Raw genomic sequence first — 27,902 nt, 5'->3', positions numbered from 1 at the left:
AGTGTTTTGGAAATTAGATAATTATCTAAATGCAGTTGTTAATTCTTACCACAAGGTGTCATATTTGATCAATGGACTCAAGAGAATATTGCACTGGACGTCCACCCAGAACATGCCAACGTGTATTTGTAATTAGTTATCATTTCATCTTCCCAAGAGCTTTGAGCTGCTGATTTATTTTTAACTTGACAGTGATTGATTAGGGAAACATTTTGATTTGGGAACAGTGTCCCTGTGCTGTGAGAAAGATGAAAAGACTATCTGAAAGCATTAATTTCATTTCTAATGTGTTTGGAAGCTTAGAACTTGTCTCAGGTGAAATACTTCCCCCTTCCTTACAATTGCTCTTACAAGGCTCTTAGCAAACTGGCTTTCTGGAGATAAGACAGACACCAGGCCTGAGAAAAGATTTGAACAAGAGAGGTGATAAAAGCCGTACAGTCCTTTTCCAATGGGGACATTAAGCAGAGAGGATATTTTTTCAGTCTGCCATTGAATATCCTCTTATTCTAAATTATGCTTTTTTTCTGATTTAAAAAAAAAGGGAAGGTGCATGAGCCTGTGCCTAGGTGGGTCACTCATTAGCTTTATGACAGTTTATTACAAAATCTCCCCCCCGAAAAACAAATGAATATTTGTTACTTCTCACTTCCTGGGTGGATTCATTCATGTTTTGAGGTTTGCGGGCCATGGGAGGGTTTGGTTTCACATTCACTGTGTTGCAAGAACATCAGAATCTTTGGCCTGCGCGGCTGCAGGAAGGAAGGAACAGGTGTGGCAGCAGTAGATTTTACATCCATATCTCGAAAAAACCACTTACCACTTTTGCAAATCAGCTTGATGTGGACATTATCTTGTGACAGATTTGTGATCGCACATACTTTTGTAAGAAAACATTCTCACATGCAGTTCACTCAGACGATAAGCCCGATGTTGTTGGCCGTTTTGTTTAATAATTTGGAGTCCTAAGTGTAAATCTTACCCAAATGGGTACGTTTGGCAGAATTTCGATACAGGTATTTTGCAAGCAGATGCTGTTGGCTGTGTTCGTGCCTTATTCAAACCTTAGGATGCTTGCTGTTTGAACTGACATACCCTCAGTGTTATGACTACAAAGGGTACAGCACGCAAGCATTTACAGCTAAAACTCAAGCTTAAATCTAAGTATTTGCCCAGCTGTAAGCTTGTTTACTTTCGGCATGACATGTGTTAACTGCTAATGAATGGAGTAATTAGCGCATTGCAGTGAATTAGGCTTATGTTGTCGGTGTTGCAAGTGTACCTTACATTCTACAGTGAGGGTTTACTGCTGCATCTGCTCGTAATTTGTGTAAGAAGTGATGGTTTAGTTTGATACAGTTGCCGAAAGGTCTGTGCGTTCAGAAGGTATTGTGCCGGCAGGAGGCTCCGGTTTATGATTGGATGGCGAAGTGGATGGTGAGTAAGCCTCTGGGTCCGCCTCCACATCCTCTTCACCCCCCCCCCAAACACACACACACACACACATGCGCAATCAGTTTCATACACACACAAATCCCAGCAACCTTGCACCTCATGTGCAGGGGATGCATACAAAAAAGTGACAAACAAACCAACAGTGGACCGGCCCCCCCCCACCCCCCCCCCCCCCCACCCCACCTCCCTGCACACTCACGTCTTTTCCTACTCAGTGGCTGTCTGGGATCTGTCCTTACTGAAGGACATGTTCATTGACTTGCTTTATAAGGACATGTTAATGATGCAAGACTGCCGCCTGCTGTAGTTTGATCAGGAGGCAGAGACACATTGCCTCACAGAACAGACAGAGATGCCAGTGGGGATGTCTGAGTGAGACTGCTTGCCTGCCGGAGAGCTGTCATTTTGGTTCTTTTTAACCCATTATTTTCTGTTCTGTGATTGTGTTTCTCTGAGACTCGCGCACCTCTCGGACGGTGGAATGAGCAGCTGAATGTCAGGTACAGTTGTCATACTTTGCATTTTCTTTGTTGTGACACTTGACTCCTTTTGCTGGTTTGTGGTCGCAAAACGTGTCATCAGTATGTTTTCAAGAGGTACAAAAGAAATGGCATGCGCTGTTCTTTAGATGCACGCTGTGATTTTACATGAGACTTAAGAGATGTAAAATATCTTTTTAATCTGTTTACCACATTCTTTGATAATGCCAGTCATGGCTGATATTCACATAGCTACATGGACTGCATTCTTAATGGCATGTGACGCCTAAGCTCTCCTCTTAAGTGTTTATCCACTCTCATTCTTCTGCCGGAGTGACCAGCACCTGTTTAAAATGATTCAGACACCCTTGACCATCTTACAAAATGCTGCTCAGTCAAGATCTGTTTGCACTTACACAAGTTTATCACTTCAGCTCGAGTTGCAAGCAAAATGTAACATGTTAACAACTCGGTGTAAAATCTATCTGCTGTCACTTGAACCGGCAGATCTGCCAGAATATTGTGGCCAGACACTGAGGTTTACAAAAAGTGAAAACCACACCACTGCAGGCTTGAAATAAGAAGATATTATTGGCATCTTGAGATGAAATAAATTACAGACAGGGTTTTTAAAAATAGATTTGTAAACCCTTTTTAGCTGGAGCTCACTGTCAAGCTGTGATGAAAGCAAGAATGCACAAGGCTAAAGGTTACTCGTGATTTATGTTGTCTCACTGCAGTAGCAGAAGCAGAGTTTGTTTGTGTCTCAGTGGATTTTCAGCTCTTACTAGTGCTACATGCCATTTCCTTTAGATGTCGTCCAGTCAGTGCGTGCACCTCGGCTGTCACTCTGGATGCTAACTCTTGCAGTGGAAATGCTATTTCACACATTTGATCAGATTTGAAAATAGCATCCTCTCACCATGCATCAGCACGCAGCTTCTTTTTACCACAGTGTGCTCTTTCTGAGCACATCGCCGGGCTATTTCTTTTGTACAATGATTAGCAAAAGTCACAAGTTGACACAAATTCACAATGAGGTTTTTGGAACAGTTGAAGGAAAACACAAAAAAGATTTTTTGCAGAGGAAGCACTGAGCTCATTTCCGTGCAGAACTGACATTTTAGGGCAGGAACTAGCAATGTCCTGTGGAATCACGCCTGCAACCCTTAACCTCGTTGGTGAAATATGCGTACAGCTGCAGGGAGGAAGTTTCAGAGAGTACATGTAAGCGTTTCCTGTCAAGGTGTGCTTATGCTTCCTTAGCTTGTGTGGGGGTGTGACTGAGTTTGGTCGAAGGGTTTTCTCGGTCTAGCCTGTGATGAGAGAGAGTGGGACAATGTGTCATTGTTATTATTAAATAAAATTAGCATTCAGATGTCATACTTTAAGTTAGTGCACAGAAGATCAGATGGTTGATGGGGATATTGTGTGGCTATTTCCAGACACGACATGACTGCATTGCACTAAATCAGCTTATTTTTGTGTACCCAGCATGCTTTTAGCCTAAACATTTTCAGACTGAACGAGTGGCCTCCATGGAGACCAGAAAATACACAGGATCCCTGATTATGAATTAGGTGATGCCAATTTGTATTGAATTTAGAATTTTAATGTGGCTTTTGTTGACATGCTGGCGGCTCTCCTCTCAACCTCAATGTGGGAAGTTGTGTTGAAAGATCTCCTGCGCACTACAAAGTGATACCCATCTCTCTTAAACCCCTGCATCTCGTATGAATAAAGGGTGCTCTGCATCCTTCCTCGGGGCCACCAACAGATGCATCCTGCAGCTGCAAGCTCCTTCCTGTCTGCGCTCAGACCCTTTTGTCTGAAGACATTGCTACAGCAAAGTTGGGACACCGGCTGAATTTAAATGGGGCTGTCCTGAATGGAGCAGTACTGATAGGCTGGCAGTAGCTTCTGGTTTCCATGGTCATAAGCCCACTATGCTGTCTTTGAATTTAAATATTAGTGCCGCTGGTTAACTTTCACCAGCTGATCACAGCTTTGTTGGCAGATTCCTACACAAACACAGAAAGCTGAATTCAAGATTATTGTTTTTGTTTGTGTGTGCATTTACTTATTTCATTGAATTCCACTTATCTTTCATCGGACCCGCACACAGTGCAGCATCAGTGCAGTGCTTCAGTGTGTGTGCAGTACTACTCTGGTTGATGTGTGGGATAAACAGCCTCTCTAATGAGTTGCCTTGATTGGCTTGCCAGTAGGATGTTTATGACTGAGGGCTATTTCTACACAGGCCTCCACCCCGGCTGCCCGCCTGGGGGCGGAGACCAGGTCTGCCCATGCTGAAATTAGTGCAGTTGAAGAGCTGCTATTGCGTCTAGCAAGAACGTCTGTATCAAAGTGCGTGCACCGTGGTCTTGCAGCAGTGGTGACAGGCTGCAAAGTAAGAGAGCAGAGCCTACAGTGTGACCATTTCCTTGCTGAAAAGTCAAAGCAACGTATCACGTATCCTCAATTATCAGATGTTTCGCAAACAACCACATCACATATGCGATAAGATTTAGGAAGTTCTAGTGCGTGGCTGAATATAATGTGAGAATCAGTTTTCAGTGTTTTATGGCCTTCCACTAAACCACAGAGCCATACATAACTGTGGTGGTGGGTAAAAGAAACCTACTGATTAAATGCCCTTAAAGGGACAGAGATCGAAATTAGTCTGTTTCTACCCGTTACTTTAAGAGAAGAACAAAGCAAAACTCGTTAAGGTGAAGGGTTTGCCTTAAAAGTGTTAAAAAGACCTCTCTTAATGACACCTTTGCTTGTTCACACTAATCTGCAGCAGGCCTGCAAAATGTGCTTCATTTTTCATCGTGTGTCGTTATTTTGGAATCAGATCCATGTGATGTCCAAACCATCAGCATTCGGAGTGCTGGCTATGTCTTTCTACTACTGTCAATTTGGCTCTTTTACTATCTCTCCCAATGGCTTAAATGCGCAGCAACAAAGCCACCCCCCTTTCCGTCTTCGTAGCTTGTATACAGAATAGTGGGGTGGCATGATGCCACAGTATTCCTAGCTTGAATGCTCTGTAAAAAAATGGGCATATCTTACATGGATAATCCAAAACTGGCAACACTTTTATATCTGCTACATCTTGTGGTATACTTGGGCGTACAATGTTTACCACAGCTTGTTTCTGTATCATTTATGTAGCCTACACGTCGAATTTGCAAGTATAGATTGGTTCATGCCACCCTTATTCATTAAAAATAAAAGTTTCAAAGGAAAGAGAAGAAATATTGCAATTTCCTGCTAACATAAGCAAAAATTATGAGATAAAAGCAGAAGTTAAAAAGCTTTGAAAAAAAATGAAAATATTTCTGTGGATCCGCTTCTGTCAAGTGAATAATAAAGTTATCATTTCATGTGTTGTCCGTTGGAAAGAGTCAGCTGTGTGTTATCTTTGTGCATAGCCTGCCCATGTGAAAGAAAGCTAAGCGTTAGCCATCTGGCTGCCAGATGTATTGCTACTTCCCCTGGTCTCCTCCGTTGAGACTCCAGTCTCCTGCATGAATCTATTCCCCAACATCAGTCAGGAGACGGAGCAAAGACGAGGAGTACGTTGTCTGAAAAGTATAACTTCTGAAGTTTTGCCTGAATGCCAAGCAGCCTGGCACTTTGAACTCCCACAAGGGGTGTTTCCCTCCGACTGGGGGTGGGTGAGTGGATTCAAAGAAGGAAGATTTCTTTTTTTGGATGTGATGCCAAGTTCTCACACTCCTTTGGACCATGGCAGAAAGAAAGCAGCAAAGAAAGGGCTCTGGAAGCACAGATTGCACTTCATCTCATGCGTAAGATATTATATTTTACTGAATTGTTACGCCAAGGAGTGTTTTTTGTTACGTTTCCTGCGGTGGCCACAAAATTATGCTAACAGAGAACCTTTTGGTATGTGACGGGGACTTAAATAGATTTGTGAAGCTGCTGGAGCACAGCATTGAAAACTTGGCTTCCTCCTATTGAACTCGGGCAGGGCTTCTGACTCTTTTGCCTTCAGTCTTTTCCCGCAGCTGTTATTTGATAGAAGCATAATTACTGAAATCCTATGATTATTTGAACTCTTTGAACTACAAACCATTTATACTGTACATTAAAAAAAATCCAAACCAGGAAACACGTTATGCTTGTGAGAAGAATCTTTCTGCTGAATCAAAAAGTCTCCGAGTACAAGGCTTGACCTACCTTCTTACCTTCAGAAGCAACAAAGAAGACAGTAGCTGTGACTCATGCGGCACTTCTCTCACCCACAGCCTCTCTGCACCTTGAGAGCCCACTCTATTCAAAACTGATGATCACACAGAGGTGCTTTGAGCTCAGCTAGAAGGCTAAGCTTCCATACGGCTGAACTGTGTGACATTCGGTAGATTTTGTGTTTGTTGGATTCATTCTCTCTGATTGTGTTTGGGGACTCAATGTATTATTCTGTTCATTTAAGTTAGGGGTAATAGGTTCCCAGCCAGCTGTGTCTTACAAGCGATGTTAATGAGCACTGATGGTGTGGCCTGCTAGGCTGTCAGAAGTTTTGTTTGTTTATCCGTAGAGCTCCCTGGAAAGCTTGGTTTTTATTCAGAGGAGAAAAGGTTTTGTTGAAACCTGGCTGGCTCTCATTGGAGACTCTGAACCCCTACCACTATGACCACGATGAAACTGTAGAGAAATGAAATTAATGGTTAAGCCTAAAAAGGCGGATTTTATGAGTTATTGGCTGAGCCTTGCTCTATGCATCGGAAAACTACCACTGATAATATTTTTCATAATACATGATAGCTCAGCTTATTTGATCACATATCCTGAATACAATTATACTGCGGTTTTTATGTGATAAAACAATTTTTTGGCTAAAATAAAAGCAGATTTTTTCTATATCCAGCTTCGAATGCTTGCCGTGTAAGAATTGCAAAACTGCAGTGATAATCAGAAAAAATATAGTTCAACATGTAGATTCTTTCAATCTGATTATATGTTAAGAGCAGTGCCATCCAAACATACTGATTACCATGGCTCTGGTTAACCATGTTAAAAACCTTCCAAACAGACCCTTTGAGATCATAATAGCCTTTAACTGTGTTTCCACTTCTTCTATATTCTACAGATATGAGAATGGTACCGGTCTTCTTATTTAGCACTCACAAAGATAGCGAATCCTCTGGCGACCATGAATGTCAGTACCTAATTTCCTGAAACCCTAAATAACCTCATGGCAGCACTGTATCAAAACACAAGAGAGATACAGAGAAGGCCTTTGGGGGCCAATATAACAGACCACCGTCAGTTTTAAGAATTTTTAGCCTTGTTGTTTATTGTTTATTGTTTATTAATTCAGATACATTTGAAAAATCTAATAAAGTGCATGGTTTTGAGCAAATCCAGTCCTCTTTTGCCCTGTACACATATGGCCTACCTGCAAGCAAGCAAGCAAAGCCTGCTCAAGTGTAACTCGTCACACTTTTGAAATGTATGTATTTCTTTATTATTACAGGAACTTCGCTGTCTGTGTGTCACATTTAATGAGCTCACTGGTGGGCAATCCTCAGCCGTGATGCTAGCGTAGAAAAAAATGTTTCATGATGTGAAAAATAAAAAAAATCTGCATAGTAATTCAAAATTCTATTTATGTAGCACACGCTGGTGAGTAACACTTTTTTCTAACCCATTCCTAGTCTTAGTGTGAGACTAGTACTGAATAACTTTTCACACCTTAAGTATGTTTGTAAATGATGTCACTCTCCAAATACACACTATTGTATGTTCCGCCGCTGTGTGCGTGCGTTCGTGTGTGATTGCTTCCTGTTTCTAAGTCCACTGCGATGCCATTTACAGCAGCTTGTGGAGCATGGGTACAACTGCCAGTGCCGCACCACAGCCCGTTTCTGTTGCGTCGCCGCTTGAGAGTGTCCATGGCAACGCGATGGCTGACAGCAAGCAGTCTCTTTGCATGAGCCCCTTCCAGACAGTCAACATCCACAACAACAAGGCCAAGTCCATCATCACCAACAAAGTTGCACCTGTCGTCATCACGTAAGTCCCTCCCCGAATCTACGTCCTCACAGTCGGGTGTGAAACCTTTTTGATCGCTGAGGTGACACCCCCCTCACCCTCCAGCCACGGTGTTTGCCCCCGTTATCATCTCTTTTGTCAACCCAGACCAAGCAAATAGCAGCTGATAATTAAATTGGCCTCTCTGCACCATCCACACCTTGTTTTGTGTTTTGCATTGCAGATATAATTGCAGACAGGAATTTCAGATTCACGACGACATCCTCAAGACCAACTACAAAGTCGGTCGGATATCAGACACTCTGCCCGAGCACTACCTCGTGCAGGTAAGGGTGCCGTGCTCTTCTTGTAGCTGCGACAAAGAACAACACTGTCACAGCAAGCTGTGGAGTCATCTCACCATTCTTTCTTTTTCACATTTACATGTCCAAATTGCAGAGTGGTGTAGGAACATTGTCATGCGCTTTTTTATGATCAGAGGCAGCCATTAAAACGGGAATGTTGTCACCCTCCTCTCAAGGCTTTGATCTGCTCTGTCAACTGTGCTGTGGTAGTTCAAGCATGCAGTGTTTTGTCAGTGTTAACTCACAGCTCCTTTTATATGTGTAGAGAGGTCAGGAGTTTAGTCTTGAGAAAATCTCCTTAAAAAGTGACTTCCTTTCTTTCTACCAGTAATGTTTGTCTGAAATGTTATGAACGCCTAATACCTGATTAAAACTTGATTTCTGGGGCTGATGCTGACATTGAAAGTAGTAAAACTACTAATCAATCTTCTTTATATATTTATATACTTGTATATTGTGCACATAGTAAGTTAGAGCTCTTTTTAAAACAGTAGATTTGATATTATTCCTCTGTTAACTCATATTGATATAACAAATTGAAATACCAACTAGAAATGGGAAAGACACGTAAATATGTATATAATGTAAATATAAGAAGAATCTGGAAAGTCCAATGGTCATGAGGGTGTCTGTATTTGTTGTTTCAGTGCGTTAAGCTCTCTGGATCAGTGTAGGGAACAGGTCTACTAAAGATCTGGGCGGGAGGGCATAGATTGAACTTTCTGAGACGACACAGTAACCGCACGTTATCTTTTTGGTGTTGTTTGCAAACACAGAGGACAAAAATCTAGCTTAATCTTGCAGCGATGACACAAAGCACTTCCACATGTAAACACCGTGTCAACCACTGTAATGTTTACTTTGCTACTCTCCCAATGAAGGCTGTGCTGGAAGTTGGAACAGTTTGGCTCAGTTCAGATTTATATGTGCTCTCCTTTCCAGGGGGAGTACTTCATGGTCCAGGATGTCTACAGCAAAGCTGATGTCCTAAACACCACGGGCAGTTATGGGGCGCCCAACTTCCGCCAAGTGAAAGGATCCTACCCCCTGTATGGCATGGGTCAGCCCAGCTTGACTGGGTTCAAGCAGGTTCTCCAGAGACTCCAGGCGCAAGGACAAGAGGTCACTGCTATAACTTGTGCACAATTTCACTGTGCTCCTCTTAAGCCTTCGATAGGTTTCTCTGTAGATCCTATTTTCCTGTGCTGGTGCCAGTTTAGCTCTGCCTGGCCTCTTTCGCTCCGTGTTGTCAGTAAATATTTGAGGAGTCAAGTGCTCAGTGGAGGCTGTGGCTGGATTGCAGAACTGAGCAAACAGAAAGTTGTGGTCATGTGCGCCAGTGGAAAATGAATCTTTCTACTTAGAGCAGCTAGAAACCGGCCGCAATTAAAATGAAATTGACAAAATTATACATCGGGTTTTTAAAACTCTGTATTCATGTGCTCAGTGTCATATGACGAGAAATTGTTTCCAGCTATTTTTAAAAGTAGTGTCGTTTTAAGGAGGCCTGTTTTCCCATATTCCTTCCTACAGGAGGTTATATTCGTCTGTGTAAGAGAGGAGCCCGTTGTTTTCCTGCACAAGGACAATGACTTTGTGCCATATACCCCGAGGAGGAAGGAAAATCTACATGAGAACCTTCATGACCTGGAAAAAGAGGAGAGGGTGGAAAGCCTGGAGCTCACCATCAGAAAGGAGGTGAGAGACAAACTCATGCGTAATCCCTGATTTTTTTTTGTCATTTGCAACAGTACTAAAACTCTCCTTTCATCCACGCTCCACAGCTCCATGACTTCGCCAAGCTCAACGAAAACGTCTTCTACGTCTACAATGACATCGAGTTCTTTAAAGACGAGCCGCAGAAGATATCTATCACGTGCGAGGAGGACATCCATGTGACCGAAGAGGTCTACAAGAGGCCGATGTTCACTATGCCGGCCTACAGGTTGTTTACATTGTTCCTTTATTATGCCTGAGCTCCTCAAGTCACACGCACAAGTTTACACGAAGCAGCGTGTGGCTGCCTGCTGCTGAACATGCAGGGAAGGTTATAAATAGTGGTGCTTGTTTGTGCAAAGACTGGTTGCCCTGCGTTTTTTTGGAAACGAGAAGAAACGGGGGCGTAAAAACTACAGATTGAAACATCCTGTTTGCAATCAGATCTGCGGTGTCGGCTTTGCTGAGATGTTGTGAGCCGCTCGCTGCGTATCCAGGCCAAGAGAATGTATTACTTCCATAGGAGAGCCCTAAAGCATTTACTCTTAATCTTTATGTTTCGTAAACGATAGGATGTTTTATTATAAATAGATTCAAAGTGCAGGTGTTTGGGCTCATCCTGTGATTCAATCTCTCCCATCATCCTTTGCAGTTTGCCGGAAAAGGCATAGTTTCTATCTGATGAGATTAGGAAACACAACATTAGGGAGCTCGGCTGTAAAGTCTTAAGGTTATATGTTTATGTGCTCTGACCTACATAAGGGCAGTATTGACACAACATACACAGGGACAGGTTCAACTCTGGGTGACAGTGTGTTGTTTTGCAGGTACTACAGACTGCCACTGCCCACAGAAGGAGCACCATTGGAAGAAGACTTTGATGCATTTGTTAACATACTCAGGGTAAGCAGATGTAAAAATGCCAATCACACTACAAACCCAGCTGTTACATAGTCCTTTTTTGGGCTTGTTTTTTATATTTGGATCTTGTTCTGATGCGCCATTAAAGTTATTCATGGCCAGAGCTTTGGAGAGCGCCTGGAGTTTTTCACTGAGGTAGTGAGAAAGTAACGCTAGCTTTTTTAATCCACATGTATGCCATTATCTGTCCTGTATGTGTAATCAATTATTGATAAGTCCCCCAAAAGAAGGCAGTAAGGACTCACTTCATGTCCATTCTTTGGTCATCCACTTTGTCTGGTTTCCGTCCTTCCCTTCACTCATACAGGATGTTCTTTTATTCTTGTTGTGACCTTTTTTGGAGTGGCTTGCAGCAGCCGTTCCCATTCCCTGTGGTTTGAAAGCGGATTCATTTTCTCTGTTTGGATCAGAGCTTTGTTTTAGTAAATCTTAGTCACTCACAGTCAGTCACTTGGTAGTAAGAGCAGATCTGTTGCACAACTTGGCATTTGGGACTTCTGACATTGTCTTCAATTCATGTGTGAAAATAGCTTAACTCTCATCTATGTGCATCGTTTTCCAGGAGAGCCCAAGCTTGTCTCTGGGCCCTGGTGCATCCCAGAAGCTGCCTGCTCTGCTGTTCAGTTGCCAGGTGGGCGTTGGACGCACCAACCTAGCCATGATCCTGGGCACGCTTGTCATGAATCGCCTCAGGGGTGATTCACAGCCTCCACCCCAGTAAGAAGTCTAGATCAAATAGAAAATCAATGACAAGTATTTATTAATTAATTTTTTTTTTTATAAAGGCAAAATATTTGTTTTGTTTTGTCAGAGTTGAGGAGCCAGCTGCTTCAGAACCCAGACCACTGTTCCAGGTGATCCAGTCTCTGATCAACAAGCTGCCTAATGGACAGCAGGTCATGGAAGAGGTAAAGCTGATAATGTCTGTCTACATAACAATGATTTGAAAGACAAAAAAATTATAATAAATTACACGTAGGTCCCAAATAAAGATTTTATGCAAAAACGAGAGGTACAAAGTATTTTATTACCCAAACAGGTATTTAAAAACAAATTGTTCATATATGTGATTTATTGTCTTTTCCTTCTTCACAGGTCGACCAGGCGATTGCCCTGTGTTCAGAAATGCACAACATAAAAGAAGCAATATATGAGAACAAGAGTAAGCTGGAGGGAATTGGTGAAGATTATCAAATTCAGGTTAGTAATGATATAAATTTTTGACGTTTGTAACTTGGAACTTCTCTTTAAAAGCAGCAGCTTGTACTATAAATGGCTCATAAACTGCTCAGTTTATGTCCTGCTTAATAGAAGACATGTGAGAGCACAATCAGCCTTGATAAACGTCTTTTATCAGTGAGAGCTCTCGAGCTGATAGAGGACTTGAGAAGTTGATATCATTAATTGATCTTTTTCCTGTCTTTCAAGAAATAAGCTTAATTATTAAAGTAGGTTTGGTTAAAGTGCTTTACTAGAAAAATTATAAAAACCTTGCAGAAGCTGCTACTGTGACCAGATAATCAAGCTTTTATTCCTCTCTTAGGGAAGCAGTACCAAAGACTACTTTCTCAACAGAACAATGCAGAGCTTGGAGCGATACTTCTACTTGATTGCATTCAATGCATACCTTCATGAGCAGGTAAAAAGTTTTTTCAGCATACATGTCTTCTCTGGGACCATGAAAAAGAAATTGTAAGTCGTAACTATGTGTTGTTTTTTGCAGTATCCTCTTGCCTTTGTGTCGAACTTCAGCCAGTGGATGTGCTGCCATGCTTGGCTGTACAGGTTACTGGCCTGCATGGATCTATCAGAGCTGTCCGCTCCGGCAGAGCTGGTCACTAAAGGAGCCCGAGTGCTGGTGGGAAAATCAGATTATTATATTTAACAATATCATTGTTGTTAACATTGTTGATGATGTGGAAGGATGTGCTCTTTGCTCGCATTTCATTCAGAGCCTGATTTATAGGCTATTTTTCATTGCAGATCTTTTTGTTCGTGTTCTGTAAACTTTTAACTTGAAAATGTCAAGCTGTGTCCGTTCTTTCAGTTATTGTGATTTTATAACAATGCAAATAGGTAAATGGTCATTTGTAGCACATTGGTAAATGATTAAACCTCATAAAAACACCACTAGGTTTCACAGAACACATTTACAAGAATCAGTCACAATCCATACAACATTTAGCCACAGGCTGAAGACAGAAAAGTCACCAGTGCCACTAAGGCGACACACTAACTGACCAGGTCGCTAGGTTTGTGTGGCTGCGCTGAGCAGATGAGGATTTGGGGCAATAGTGCGTCATTTAATTCCTGTTTTTGCATCAGAAGCTGTTAAATAAAACGCATATTTCAGATATAGTTTTGAGACATGTTGGCAGACTGAGCTTAAAAGAAACTGATAAAATAAGAAATAATAGAAATATTATATTGCAAAGTCTGCTTGTTTTGAGTTGCATCATTGCTTGGATATTTTTGTGTGAAGCTGAAAGTCTCAGTCTATGTCCTTGGCTAGCTTTTTCTTTGTAAACATATTCCTGAACAAGTTCCCTAAATCTGTTATGATCTAATCATCATCTCCCTACATTTACCCCTTTAAACTAAATACATTTCCACATAGAAGCCACCATGCTAGCTGCTGGTATGAAAACACATTTCATGCATTCATCCAAGATCCCTCATTTGTATTTGTGATTATCTGTCTTTAAAAGCACCGTATATTACATGCTGTGAATGACTGTGTGTGTGCAGGTTGCTGATGAGTACTTGGCTCCTGACGTGCTCAGCACAGTAAAAGAGATGAAGGCGGTTAACTTCAGACGAGTGCCCAAGATGCCTGTTTATGGAGTGGCTCAGCCAACATCTGAGGTGCAGCAGATTATGTCCTACTTTAATCAAAATGAATGCAAGAAAAATGGGAGATTTTTTTAATTTGATCCAGAAAGAAAGAAATGTTTTTGTAATCTTTGCTATAATTACTAAAAGACACACTTTGATATTTTAGTTGTCTTAAAATAAAATCATTTAAACATTCAGCCGACAGTTTTGTAATAGTTATCATCAGTATGCATTTATGCAGTCGGATTTATTCATAAGTACAAACAGACTCAGCAGAATGAGTCATGATTACTTCCCACTCGCCCACCTCAAGACGCTCACACTGGACTTCCAGCTTCTTGCCCTAATCGTCTTAACTTGCTGCGTGCAGGCTACTGGAGCTGTTTTGGCCCATCTGACGGATGAAAAGAGGAAGCACACCCACGTGCTGTGGGTCAACCTACAGGAAGAGCTGGTGTTAGAAGGAAATGGCCAGATTTTTGCTGTGAGGGAACCCACGTGTCTGGACCAACACATCTCCATCCCCTCATCTGACCCAGAGCTGCTAGAGGTACAGAGAAAATTATTATTTTTTCTGTCTTTTTAAATGTTTTTCATGGCTTTTATATTAGGTTGAATAAATAAAGAATGTCCCAAGGATTTTAGTCTGTTCTTCAAAACAAGTGAAAACATTTCTGTATCCTCCTCCTTTAGAAACTGGAAACATCCCTAAAGGAGGAGATTCTGCAAGCGCAGAAGTGGCTGGAGGTGATCCTTGAGCAGGAGAAACAGATGAAGATGTTTAAAACCTGCCTGACTGTTCAGGAGATCTTCAACCAGCACAAAAGCTCTCACCAGGGCCTTGTCTGCAAACGCATCCCTCTGCCAGACTGCAGCGCACCCAGAGAGGAGGTAATGATGTGTCAGCCTGTGCGTGTAAACACGTGTGTGTACAAACACACGCGTCCTTTCAAACATGCAGTCTCAAGAGGCAGAAACCGCTTCTGGTTCATTTGATAGGTGTTTGGATTAAAGACAGCTGAGAATGATTAAGACTTTTGCTCCCTCTAGTGGTTAATAATCATAGAACCAGATTTCAATTTGTCAAAACTGTTTATGTGTTATATTTAATATTTTTTTCATTTTTTTCATGTGATATCAATACAAATCTGCATAAATAAAGACATATTGTGGTAATATTTGTATGTTTAACCATCTGCAGGACTTTGATAAGCTACTGGAGGGCATGAAGAGCTCCTTGGCCGAGGATTCCCACTCAGCGTTTGTTTTTAACTGCTCCAATGGCAAAGGCAGGACCACAACCGCTATGGTCGTCGCCGTTCTGACTCTCTGGCACTTTAATGTGAGCTGAATATTTGAGTTGTCTGCATGTTTACTGAGAGCCACTCTGTATAAAACCACTTCAACTAATAAAAACTTGGCTTCCATTTGCAGGGTTTTCCTGAGTTTGCTGAAGATGAGATTGTGAGTGTTCCTGATGCTAAGTACACAAAAGGAGAATTTGAGGTATGTGCACTTTAAAAAACAGTATCTTCACCAGCTTGTAAACGCATAAAAACATCTTGAAGTTTCAATTTCTTTGCATAATGAACATAAGTTTACATAAACTAAAACAGAGAATTTGAGATTAGTCAGCAGCCCTTTGAATTACCTGTATTACAACAATATATCTGTTTGGAAATTAACTAATTTATTCACTCAAAACTGAGTGTGATGAGGTGTTTGAGCTGGTATGCTGAGGCCAGTTAAAAAATACTCTACGAGTCCTGTGGTTTATTTAAATGTGACTTTGCAAACTTCAGAAGAAGATATTTTCTCCTGGAAACTCTTCCAAACTAGTCATACTCATTTCGAGTCATTTTCCAATTGTGTTGTCATGAACTGTTTTTTTTAACATTTAATATGTTAACTGTTATGAGCAGTCTCCGAGTGGTCTGACCTTGGGGTGAATTTGCTAAGATCTACTCTTACCTGATACGTGTTCTGCTGTTGTGCTGAATTTACAAGATAATCTAATCTTGATGGTCAAATGCAACACTTGAATACTTGTTTAAACACAGGTTAATGAAGCTAGAACACCTGTAGGTGAGATGTTTTTGGTTGTGCATGCTACTAATGGAATCAAAATACACTGGGAAATAACAGCTATCTATCCGGGTTTTAAGTGATGACGTATGAACCCTGCGTCCGGGTCCAAACTACTCTGTGTTTATTACAGCTCTGGTTTTTAACATGTTGTAATGCTTTGTATCTGGTTCTGAACAAGTCCCTAAAAAAAGTCATGACTGTCGGCCTCTCTCAGTTTTAAAACCCTACGATGTACCATAACTACAGCTCACCCATGCATTGGTATATTAATGACTAACCATGTATCGTGGATGGATTATCTCAGTTGTTCTCCTGACTGAAGTTTGGTCCGTTTACAGCATCCTGCCATGCGATTGCATTTGTCCTTAACCATCAGGAAGCCTCACGCTAACTTTTATCGAGTGAAAAAAGTTAGCTTTTATCCTCCTGCTTCACTGTGTTTATATATCACACTAACATAGCTGTGTCACTAGCGATCATGTAGCACATCATTATATACCAGCTATCCCAACTTCAGTAACCCTACAAAAAAAGTCACTGCTGTTTAGTTTTCTGTCTCTTTCAGAAATCCCTCAGTTAGATCATGGTATATCATGTTTAGGTGGAAACTAGTGAGCTAACTTCCTGCTAACTTCTAACTCCATGAACTTTAACAGTGGATGCCTGGATGTTAAACTTAATTCTTACACCTGGTAGAGCAGCTACACTGATCCAGCTGAAAGACGAAAGAATGAAATCAGTTTGTAACTCTCAGTGATGCGGCAGTGTTCATTTGACTTTGGGACCTGAAGCGGAGTTTGGACTGGTGTTCTGACAAACCATCCTATTTGGCAAACCGTCCTACCCGTAGAATAATTTTACGACGACGTCTGAAAAATCATCCTACTTTGGCAAACCGTCCTACCGATAGAATAATCATCCTACACGTCAAATTACCCGCTCCGAAGCAAAAAACCTTTGCTTATTTTAAACACTATTTAACTACAATACAAACAGGTAATACATACTCATTTTTTAATTTCAACTGTCATACTAAACCAGTAAAATCTGGAACACACTGCATTTAGTGTTTCGTGTATGCCAGCGTGTCCTCCAATTGGACATGAATAAAACTCATGAAAGATCCTCGTGGCATCGTCCTTGGTTTTTACTAGAGATGCCACTTTTTTATGTCCAATACTGATACCGATATCATAAGTTTGGATATCTGCCGATACCGATATGAATTCGATTTGGTGTGTTTTATAATCAATAAAACTGTTTTTTTTTTCATATATCTTGCTGCATTTTGTATAAGTTCATACTCAAGTTTTAAAAAACCAAACACTAAAGCTATTCTGTTATACCTTCATGCAAAAAATACTCTGCACCCAAAATATTTCATAGTTCAGGAATGCTGACCAATCTAATAAACTTAATGCTCTGATGATTCAGATGATTCAGATGATTCAGATGATCTTCATGTTTCCCTCGCACCAAACCATATCCAAACCAATATCATGGCCCAGCAGCTTGTACGGCTGTGGCTCCAGCAAACATCAGCTGATACTAGAAAGTAATATTAAATAAATTCTAGCAACAGCTTATCAAGCTTAAACGTGCTGCTGTTGTTCATTCACTGTTTTCGTCTTTCTGGTGGAAAGTGGGCGATAAAGAAACAAGAGAGACGGGACTTGCGACAGAAAAGCCGATAAGCTGATCATTGAACAGTTTCATGATTGAAGTAGCAACAGGAGAGGGAGTGGGGAGAGAAGAAGAGAAGAAGAGGCAGCTGTGCAGCGTATAAAGAATAACTTTATCTTTGTGTCTAAGGTCATGAGCTGGGTTACGCCATGTTGCAAGTTTTGTGAAAGTGCTTTTGATTGATTGATTGATTGATTGATTGATCATTGGGTTAAGGCTGCCAGCTGTGCCAGCGCCATCTTACCCTTCCGACCATACATACATTACACAAACATCACATGGGGAAGACAGGTCAGAGGGGTATAACATGGAAAATGCACAACATGAGGAAAGATAAGGAGAAAAAAATAACTCCCTCCAGACTGAGCTCCAACAGGGAGATCAGTTTGAGAACAGAAAAAAACACCTCTGCACATGAAAAAACTCTTAATACACCAAAGAAACACATGACAAGCAACAGGGATGGGTAAAGGGTGAGAGACAGCCAGTGTAGACAGTGCATCCGGGCCTGCAGCATTTTGTCATAGTTACATCACATTTTTTTATTTCTCCCCGATATCCGATCCAGTAATTTAGGTCAGGATCGGGCCGATACTGATACTGTATATTGGATCGGTCCATCCCTAGTTTTTACTAATCTTCTGGTTCCAGAAAAGAGTTGTCCATCTTCATCAAAAATATTTACAAATGAATTTAACTAAATATATGAGTTGTTAGTATTAACAATAAATTTCTGACCATTTAGTCTGAATTTTGAGACATATTGTCCGAGGTTTTGCCTCTGAGCCTTGTCATAGCCGGAAGGTTAGGAGTCAGCAGAAATGAACGAGTAAATCTCTTCCCATTTCTTCTCAATATGTAAATAGACATTTTCTTTTGAGCTTCAATATGTGCAGCAAACAATGCACATAACCTATTAAATAACCACATTACCTAAATAGACTTAACATACCATACAGATATTAACGAATTAGAATTTAATAGTCTTATCACTCAGCAAGAATGCACTGCAAACTTGCTAACTTTGACGGTAACATCAAATTTGTCCAAAAACTTGACAGCAGACTTAACCAAAGCCGCAAATTCGACAGTTTTGTGCAAAAAGCAGATAAGGATTTCACTTTAAAATGAACAAACACTCACAATGGCTTAGAAAATCAACTATCCACATCAATAAAGTGCTAATACTTACCTATTTTCCAAATATGAAAACGGAGTAGCGTTAAATCACAGCTGGTGTTCTGACAAATCATCCTACTTTGGCAAACCGTCCTACCAGTAGGATAATTTTACGCTGGCTTTTGACAAACTGCCCTACTTTGGCAAAACGTCCTACTGAAACAAAGTCTATTTATCAAAAGAGTTGAGATCATTTTCTTTTGTCTAAACTTGTTTTTTTTTGTTGCTAAAGCTCTGGCAGTTTCTAGTTGGGCATTGTAATGCTTTTTGTAAACATCTCCTGCCCCCATGTGGCCATTTTAATGAATCACATCACCAGTATGCCATGCTGTCTGTTCACAAAGAGGTACTGCACACTTCTCTTTAGTGTTTTCTCTGCACATGTGATTGAAATCTTTGGCCCAGCATAGCCAAAAGCCGAAGCTTTTCTTTACTGGACTGAATGGTGTCTGTGAATTGGAGCCTCTGGCTGTTTTTCGTGATTCAGAGTTGTGACAATGAATCAGTGGTTGGAACCTGCTGCCTTAGGCCATAGCATTGTAAACATGAACGCACAGAAAGAGGCGATACTCGGCAGGCGCACAATACCACATGCCAATCACAGCAGCATGTCTGCCGGAGTTTCTGGGATACACTGGTTGGTCACCACGGAAACCTTGTCTGCCTCCAGTTTAGCCTCTGAAGAAGGGTGCTGCTACGTCTGTGAGGTCCAAAGCATTATGCAACAGACGAACTGGCATGGAGTTAAATAATCCTCTCCTGGTTTGATGTCTTGCTTGGTAATCCTCTGATCCCCTCCTCAGGTCTATGAAGCACCTTAAAAAACATTTACACTCAGCAATCCTTTTTTTAACAGTTCCCCAAAGCCCCTGTAAACTGAAACAGTGACTCTTTGTTTATCTATCTGCAGGATTATGCAAAAACTACTAGGCCAGATTTCATGAAAATTAATGGAGAAGTGGAGAAAAAGAGGCAAAATAAGATCTAAAATATTGCATTTAAAGTTGCAGAATAAGCTCTTTAAGTGTTCCTTCTGTTTATTTTTTTTGTATTGCTTTTTATCCCCACTTTTGTTGTTTGCCTTGTGTAAAGCATTTTGTAACAATGTCTTGAAAAACTGCTATACATAAGGTATTATTCATAGGTCTTTATAGCAAGTGTGTAGGGCAAATGTTCCAAAACTGAATCCTATAAATTCCATTCCATCATTAATTCCATAAAAAAGCACTCTACACATTCAATTCAGCACCAAAGGACATGAAGAAAAGGTTAGCATTGGGTAATTACTTATAAATAAAATCTGGAAGGAATTGCATTCAGAAGATGAACCTGGTATCAAAATGATGATACAGAGGAGACATTTCATATGCCCTAACTTGCTTGGGCACCTTACTGATAAAATCCCATGAAAGTTTATCTAAAAAGCAGCGTAACTGGTTGAGCCACCACTGGCAACAAGAACTGCTACAAGGTGTTTTTGATAATTGTCAATGAGCCTTTCACATTGCTGTGGAGGAATTTTAGCCCTCACTTCTTTGTAGAATTAATTTAATTCCACTTTGAAGGGTTTGCAAGCTTAAAAAGCCTGTTTAAGGTCATCAAATCATGTTCGGCTACATAACCCAGGTGCGCTTGAGCTTTAGGCCACAAAGTGATAGCCAGACTTCGTCCTTCAGGATTTTCTGGTAGGGAGCACATTTAATGGTTCCATCAATTACAGCGAGTTGTCCAGGTCCTGAAGCAGCAATGGAGCACCAGATGATCACACCACCACCATGTTTGACTGTTGGTGTGATGTTCTTTTTTATGAAAAGCTGTGTTCGTTTTATTCCCGATGTAATGATGTGACTCAAACGTTCCAAAAAGTTTAACATTTGTTGCAGTGATTTTCTCCTTGGAACTCTCTCATGGATGCTGTTTTTGGCCATTGTTGTTGAGCAAGTCTTAGGATGTTATTCTGGGTTCTTTTATGACCTCCTTGATGAGTCGTCGATGCGCTCTTGGAGTAGCTTTGGTAGGGCAGCTGTTCGTGGGAAGGTTCGCCACAATTCCAAATGCTGTCCAAGTGTGGATAATGACCTATCGTGGCTTTGTAACAGTTTCCAGGCTGATGTCATTGACTTCTCAGCTGTTCCCGCATGTCTTTAGATTGTGGCATGATGTGTTGCTTTGTGGGTTCGTTTAACCTACTCCACTTTATCAGACATCATCTGTCTAAGTGATTTTTTGTTTCAACAGTTCTAGCTATAATCAGTTTTCCAAAAAAATATGATTGATCACAATTAATTAATGATTTAACAAGAGATGCAGTTCTTGTTTCACACGTTGCCAGGCAGGTTTAGTTAGCTTTCATCTTTAAAAAACATGAAATCGTCATTTAAATATTTCCATTTTTTATTTGCTCAGGTTATCTTTGTCTTATATTAAAATAAGTTCCATGATGAAACATGAAACATGTAATTGTGACAAAAACTGAGAAATCAGGAAGGGGTACAGCTGTTTTTTGCAGGACCGTGTGTGATAAGCCATTGTATTTATGAAATATTAAGATAACTCAAAAGACTTTCTTAATAGGAAGGTAGAATTTTGCCTTAATTAAATTTTTTAAACAAAAAAAAAAAAATCAACTAATTTTGAGGGATTTGATTGGAGCCACTATGGAGGCAGCCTTTAGTGATCCATCTAGACGCTAAAAAGCTATAATATTTTGTATCTTCACTATTTGAAGAGCCATTAGTTGAACCCAAACATAACTCCAAATGAATGAAACCTCTAACTCGGCAGCATCATTTCATCAGGTAAAAAGTGAGACTGTGTCAGTATTAGCTAAAAGGCTCGTCTGAATCAACATGAGCTCAATAATCATTTTAAGGTTTTTCATCTTTGCATATTTTATGTAACAGGAATTAACTTAGCGTGTTGACCTAAAAGGACAGACAAGCCTACTTTGCATTAAGCAAACAAACCATCGACCTATAGTTAATTAAAAGGCATGTTAGTTAATATAGGACTGATAACAGGTCACCTCTTTTTGTGGTGTAAACTGGCATTCTTTGTGTATTTCGCCAATGACTCTGAATAGGACAAAAAGTTTTCTCCCTATTTTTAACTTTGTATTCATCTTGATGTCATTGTTAGTATAAAAGTCACAGAGGGGCTACAAACAAAGTTTAGTAAGATGGCTTTTAGCTGACCTGCTACACAGCGCTGTAGTTTTACATCATCCAAACATGGTGATGGAAGCATTCCATATTTCCACTAGGTCAACACACAAATCAGCATGCTGACATACATTCACAGCAACGTTTCATTTAGGTCAGGACTGACAGGCCGTGCTCTAAAAACTAAGCTGTGTGTTGCAAAAAGAGCTGTTAGTTTTCTTGCTGCTTAAAATAACAAGAAGACTAAAAGCTAGTCATAGTATTCGTTTTAATGCTTTTTCATTGCAGTGATGCAAAGTGTTGAATTTCAAACGCAAATGCAGAGTAAAAATAACGTATTAAAGCACCAATCCCAGTTTTATTTGAATGAGATAAACAGCTTTCTACAATGTTGTTTAAAAAGAATCTAGTTGCAGTATCATGCTGATTCAATAAAAAAAATATTCTTATCTGTCTTAGTGGATTTAGCCAGTCTGATTAAATATTTCAGTCTTATCATAACTTCAATATCTGTGTTGGAAACATACTCTAAAACAAGGCTTTTTTATTTTTTCTTCTCTCCAGATTGTAATGCAGCTGGTGCGTCTGCTCCCTGATGGCCACAGGATGAAGCGGGAGGTGGACATGGCCCTGGACACTGTCAGCGAGACTATGACTCCCATGCACTACCATCTGAGAGAGATCATCATCTGCACTTACAGACAGGTACGCCACATTACTCTGTCCTAAAGACACGGGGCATCCATTTTTAGTGAAATAGATCCGAAACATTTTTCTTTCTCTTAGGAGGCTGAAACAAATCTGCAAAAATGTCGATTTGTGTGCTCTATTGATTGTCGGTGCAGTTTTGCACGTGGTCCCATAGATGGCAGCACAAACTAGTTTTTATAGCTTCACCTTAAACCCCGCAGAGATGAATGAGAAGGATCCACTGTGCAACTCGGTGAACTTCCTTTCAGGTCTTAATGGAATAGAGTGGGACCAGAAAAGGCAGGAAATGACAATATTATGAGCTCTTTATCTCTTGATGAAGAGTAATGGTCCACTTGGTGTAAGGTTGCATATCCTGTGGCTCTAATCTGCTTTCATTGCTACTTGCATTGAATGCCTTTCAAGAAAAAAAGATCCTTTAAAAACAAGAAATAAGGAGAAAAAAAAACAATATGAAAGGTGTTCCATGCAAAATATAAAGAAGACAGAAGCAGTTTGTAAAAGGGGTTTCAGGGTCTGTCCTCATGCTGTGCTTTAGCTATTTGTAATGCAGTCAAATCATGGTGCCTTTGTGCACTGTCAGCTGTTCCCTTCATGCTGGTTGCACTCAGTGCTGTCTCCACATTTTCAATGGGCCTCGTTGTCCGATGAAATCTGTCTTTCACGTGTATTCTCTGCCTGCTTGTCACTCTGTGGTGTCAGGCTCCACGGGAAAAAAAAAAGATTCCCTTCAGCTCACTTTATAATCGTTTGGATCAATGTAACTGTATATTTGGATTGAACTTAGTAAAAGTGCTCAATGTAATTTAATTTGCAGTTTAAATTTGTGAGGTAATAAAACTTGAGAATAAAAAAAAAAACAGGAATAAAAACAATGCGTTCGGCATGTTTGTTAGCTCTCACTTATAAACACAGTTGGTTTGAAAACTCTACATCATAACTGTAGCTGCTGATCATGTGGGCACACTGCTAAAAAGATCTCCCTCGGGGCAAAAAACTGCAGTCATATTTCAAACAAGGTCCTGTGTTAGCCAAACGTATTCAGAAGAAAAAACAACTGAACAAATGGCTGCATGATTTATAGCCCTGCATTGAATACTAATACATCCTGCAGAGTAGTGGGCAACGGAGTTTTTTGGAGCAGGTAAGGGTTTATTGAAATGAGCCAAAGAGAAAAGACTTCAAAACTAACTAAGTGATAGTCAGATCTACACAAAAGAGTAAAGAGCAACTGGTATTTGCATTTCATGCACACTACATACAATAATAGCCTTTTATGTTTTGTTATGCTTGGATTAGTGTACTGGTTTTAACTTTTCTGCAGGTAGTATCATACGGTATCATTGTCACAGGAGTAAATGATGGCCAGTCTGAAAAAAGAACCAGAATGTTGTTAATCAGATTTATCCTGTAGAGCTGCCACAGTGGACCTCAGATTGGCACTGTGTTCCTGTTCCAGCGTTTTTCCTTCTGCCTGAACCAGCAGGCCAGGTGATAAACAGTGCCAGATGTGGCTAGAACTGGCAGGCAGCAGCAGACTAAAGAGGGGGGAGAGAAGGGAGGGAGCCCCCATTCCCAAAACACACGCACACATACACTCTCTCTATCCTCACCTCCCCCTCTCTTAAAGCACCCTCCTCTCCTTTTGACAGTGGTTGGAAAATATGTCTTTGATAGAGAAAAACTATATTTACACTGGGACACAAACCATTCACCAGCTCACAGAGGGGCCTGGGAAGAGGGGTAAGGAAGGTGGGTGGAGGCTTTGGGGGGAGCAAAGGCTAAGGGGATGTCTCTTCTCAAAGGGCCTGCAAAACTGCTTCTGCTGACCAGACTTGACCCCAGGTTGCAGATGCATTCTGCAACATCAGGGTCAGCGCACTCCAGAAGTTTCCCCCTCACTTCCTCTGTCTTCTTCTTCTCTTCTTACTTATCTCGTCTCATCTCCTGCAGCCACTGTGGCCTTGATTTTTGTTGTCCAGCTTAGATTTTATTAGAAAATCACCTCCGGCAATTTGTGTACACTGGAGTACACTTCAGTGTTATTTGGATTTAGTGGGGCTTTTTTTTAACAATTTGTTTATCACTCAAGAATTATTAATTTATATAGTCAAGATATAATTTCTGTCCACCCTCCGGCTCTGTTTGTTTGTTTGCCTATTGTGGGCTGCATCGTGGTTATGCGCCTTATCTCCGAACCCCATTTCTGCCAACGGTTATATGTCTCAAGTTCATCAGTTAGCTCTTCAATGCCATGCTTTACCTTTCAGACCCAAGACTGCAGGTTGCATAACTTTGTCTGATTTATAGGTCCAAGCAGCTTAAAAGAGTGACTTCACAGAAAACGTTATCACCGAAGATCACTAAACTCCACCCACTCCATCGAGATGGTATTAAAGGGAAAGAGGAGTGAGTGGCAGAATTGGAGATTGTCCAAAAACCCAACCCCTAATCCATATTGATTTTTTTTCCCACACAGGTGGTGAGAAAACAGAGATGCACAGAACTAGACTGAATGAGTGGCAAATCAGGCTCCTTGTGTGTTCAAAGAAAGGCCCTCACGGTTTGGACGGGGCAATGGAAAAATATTTCTAGGGAGAGGAGATTGCTGTGAGGATTTTTTTTTTTGAGGTAAGGTAGTGAATGTCTTTAGGAAAGAAGAAGGGGGAGTAACTGGCTAAATACTCCAAATTCACAGAGGTTGAAGGGACCACCGCAGGCACTGACAGGAGGATTAATTTTTACTAAGAGCACAGGATTAGTAAGAAAGAAAGTGAAATAACTAGTGAGCTGAGGAATCCTGCTGTAAGGTTAAAGCAAAGATTCTTTGCTTTGGAGTTAATATTGTGCAAGTTTGAACTTCAACGTCAAGTTTGAACTTCAACGTCACCTGTCTCTTATACTCTTTTGGCTCAAGGGTACCACTTGACAAAAGTGGGGAGCCCACCAGAGTGAGATGCTTAAAGAACTGAGAAGAAGCTTCTATTTAGATCCAGCACGAGGTGGGAGGTCCGGAGGTTGTTTTTATTAATAACTTCCAGCCTGATTAATGACATATATTATTCAGCAGCAACTGTCCACAAAATTACAGATGTGGTGACCTTATTGTGCAGACACTTATTACACAGAGTTGAGATATAGCTGTGTAAATGTGTGGAGATACACACTGAGGGAAATAACGCATGTTTGGGGAGTTTCTGAAGTTGTTTGATGAGTTATGTGCGGCTGCTGTCCTTCACTTGCTATTTAGAAGCTGATTTATTTTTAAAGGATTTCCCGTGGTTGTAAATAACTGCGCATTACAATCGCTTATATGTTTAAAGTGTTTATTAAAGTCTAGCTAGCAGCTAGGCCTGCATTCATCACTGATTTTAATATAACCTCATATGTTACAGCCACTAGGGATTTATGCTTGTCATTTATAAACTGAAGAGAGTAGACTGATTTTCACGTATCCTTGCGAGTGGCAGCAAAGAGTTGGCTCATTGATGACTTTAATGATCTTCTTGTACGTGTCTCACTCCCTTTCAGCAGACTACACTCCCTTTGAATGATGATTCTGAGGTATTTATAGCCATACATACTATGGTGGGTAGAGTATATGCAGGTTTTTGTTCGCACCATGTGCCGTGCCAGGTGACTTCACTGATTAGTATAGAGGAAAAAGTAATGAGTACAATCACCTGCTGCAGTGCGTCATCGAGGGGAAAAAAAGCAAACAGATAAGTATTTCCAGTGAAGGATTCAGCCACCTGAATTATATTCTCAGATTTTTTATAGCTCTTATATTATTCTTATATAACTTTTGCGGCTTACTTGGATTTGTTCAAAGTTTAATTACATCTTTACTTTGTACTATACTGCCCTGCTGTGTTTTGTAGACCTCTTATTTGAATCCAAAGCCAGCAGGTTTTCCGGCATACTTGATTGTAAATGTTATTTGCAACCGGATAAGACTCTGTAATCACAGTTTCTGAACTGTGCACTTTCAGTTTTTTGCCATTTTGATAAGTTAGTCATAAAGCCTTCATATTCTTTCAACTGCCAGCATCTGACTATAGAGTCTGTCTAATGTCCTTTTAAAGCCACGAGAGCACATAGGAGCTAATTATAAAGAGGATGTACAGTGAGTTAGGATTATTTGTTCTACCTCTACTCATGCACCACCTTTATCTGAACCAAAACTTGTGCTGCTGGTAGTGACGGTGTTTCTGAGGCAGACTTACTCTTTCTTACTCATGAGAAGCATGAACTTGGAATAGTTTCCCAGATTCTCCCAACAGTGTCCAGAGTTCATGTGGGAAAACAGCTCATATGACCTCCCATTAGATCAGCCCATCTACCTGAAATGCAGTTCGCAAGGATTATTGAATTGCATTAGGCTGATATCAATTGTCTTGATAAATATCAAGTATTCAGCGCAATGAAAGCGCACTGTAATATGACCATAACGTTGAAACAAAGAGCTTCTTAAAAGAAAAACATTTGTGAAAGGATTTGTTGCCAGTCTTTGCATACACTTAAAGACACACAACCATTTACACTCACACCTGTAGCCAATTCAGAGTTACCAATTAACCTAACCCCACTAACTGCATGTTTTTGGACTGTGGGAGGAAGCCAGAGTACCTAGAGTTTTCTGGCCTGATGGTGGAATTAAACTCAGGACCTTCTTGCTATGAGATAACATTGCTAACCGCCACACCACTGTGCTGCCTTATATTAGATAACATTCCCTAAATTAACTACCACATTGGATATTACATCTATTAGGAGTAAACTGGCAGTATGTAAGATGATGCACAACATTATAGTGACTTTTTTTGTTTTTCCCACCTGTTGTTTGCATTTTGAAGTTCAATATTGTATCATTATTTTGTTCTCCGATCCCTGAGCAAAATATATATCTCTTTGTGTCGCCAGATGTTTTATATTTTTTCTCGTCAGCCACCTGTTTGCTTCAACTGCCATTTCACGCTGGGCAGGTAGTGTTAAGCTGTGTCGTGGGAACTGTGTGAGATGTGAAAGCAGGCAGCTCACCGTGGTATTTACATGAACCAGCACAGCTTCTGTTTTTTTGCCGGCTAACAAAAACATACGGCCGAGGGAAAGCTGCAAACAGCTGCAGGGATCACCATAAGGGAGTTATTTCATTCTGTTACTAACTTACTGTAGCATTAAAAACTGATAAGCTAATTAGTTTCGTTGGCATACCTTATAAACACATCTTGCTATCACAGCCCAGCTTTTAACATAGTCTTTCTCTTACAAATAAAAAACTGCTCAAGCAATAAATTGCCTTGTGG

The 27,902-nt window shown here is 40.6% G+C and overlaps 1 protein-coding gene across 5 annotated transcripts in view; it reads left to right on the top strand.

The window, feature by feature from the left end:
• The window catches only part of pald1a (phosphatase domain containing paladin 1a), a 56,879-nt gene that overhangs the window by 2,622 nt on the left and 26,355 nt on the right, over positions 1–27,902 (top strand). The window contains exons 1-18 of one of the 5 annotated variants that reach the window (XM_005919577.3): positions 1,672–1,955; positions 7,785–7,979; positions 8,182–8,284; positions 9,245–9,424; positions 9,836–10,000; positions 10,087–10,247; positions 10,846–10,921; positions 11,502–11,656; positions 11,751–11,847; positions 12,035–12,139; positions 12,483–12,578; positions 12,663–12,797; positions 13,688–13,804; positions 14,145–14,324; positions 14,468–14,665; positions 14,976–15,116; positions 15,209–15,280; positions 22,450–22,590. In XM_005919577.3, coding sequence (XP_005919639.1) covers positions 7,795–7,979; positions 8,182–8,284; positions 9,245–9,424; positions 9,836–10,000; positions 10,087–10,247; positions 10,846–10,921; positions 11,502–11,656; positions 11,751–11,847; positions 12,035–12,139; positions 12,483–12,578; positions 12,663–12,797; positions 13,688–13,804; positions 14,145–14,324; positions 14,468–14,665; positions 14,976–15,116; positions 15,209–15,280; positions 22,450–22,590 — 2,307 coding nt within the window. In that variant the 5' untranslated portion in view covers positions 1,672–1,955; positions 7,785–7,794. The other 4 variants (XM_005919576.3, XM_042219735.1, XM_005919574.3 and 1 more) reach the window with 4 other exon arrangements.

Source organism: Haplochromis burtoni, unplaced genomic scaffold (genome assembly GCF_018398535.1).
Source record: "Haplochromis burtoni strain Fernald_Lab_line unplaced genomic scaffold, NCSU_Asbu1 Contig_37, whole genome shotgun sequence".
NCBI lineage: Eukaryota > Metazoa > Chordata > Actinopteri > Cichliformes > Cichlidae > Haplochromis > Haplochromis burtoni.
The sequence above is the reverse complement of the archived record's forward strand: the minus strand, read 5'-3'. Positions and strand labels throughout refer to the sequence as shown.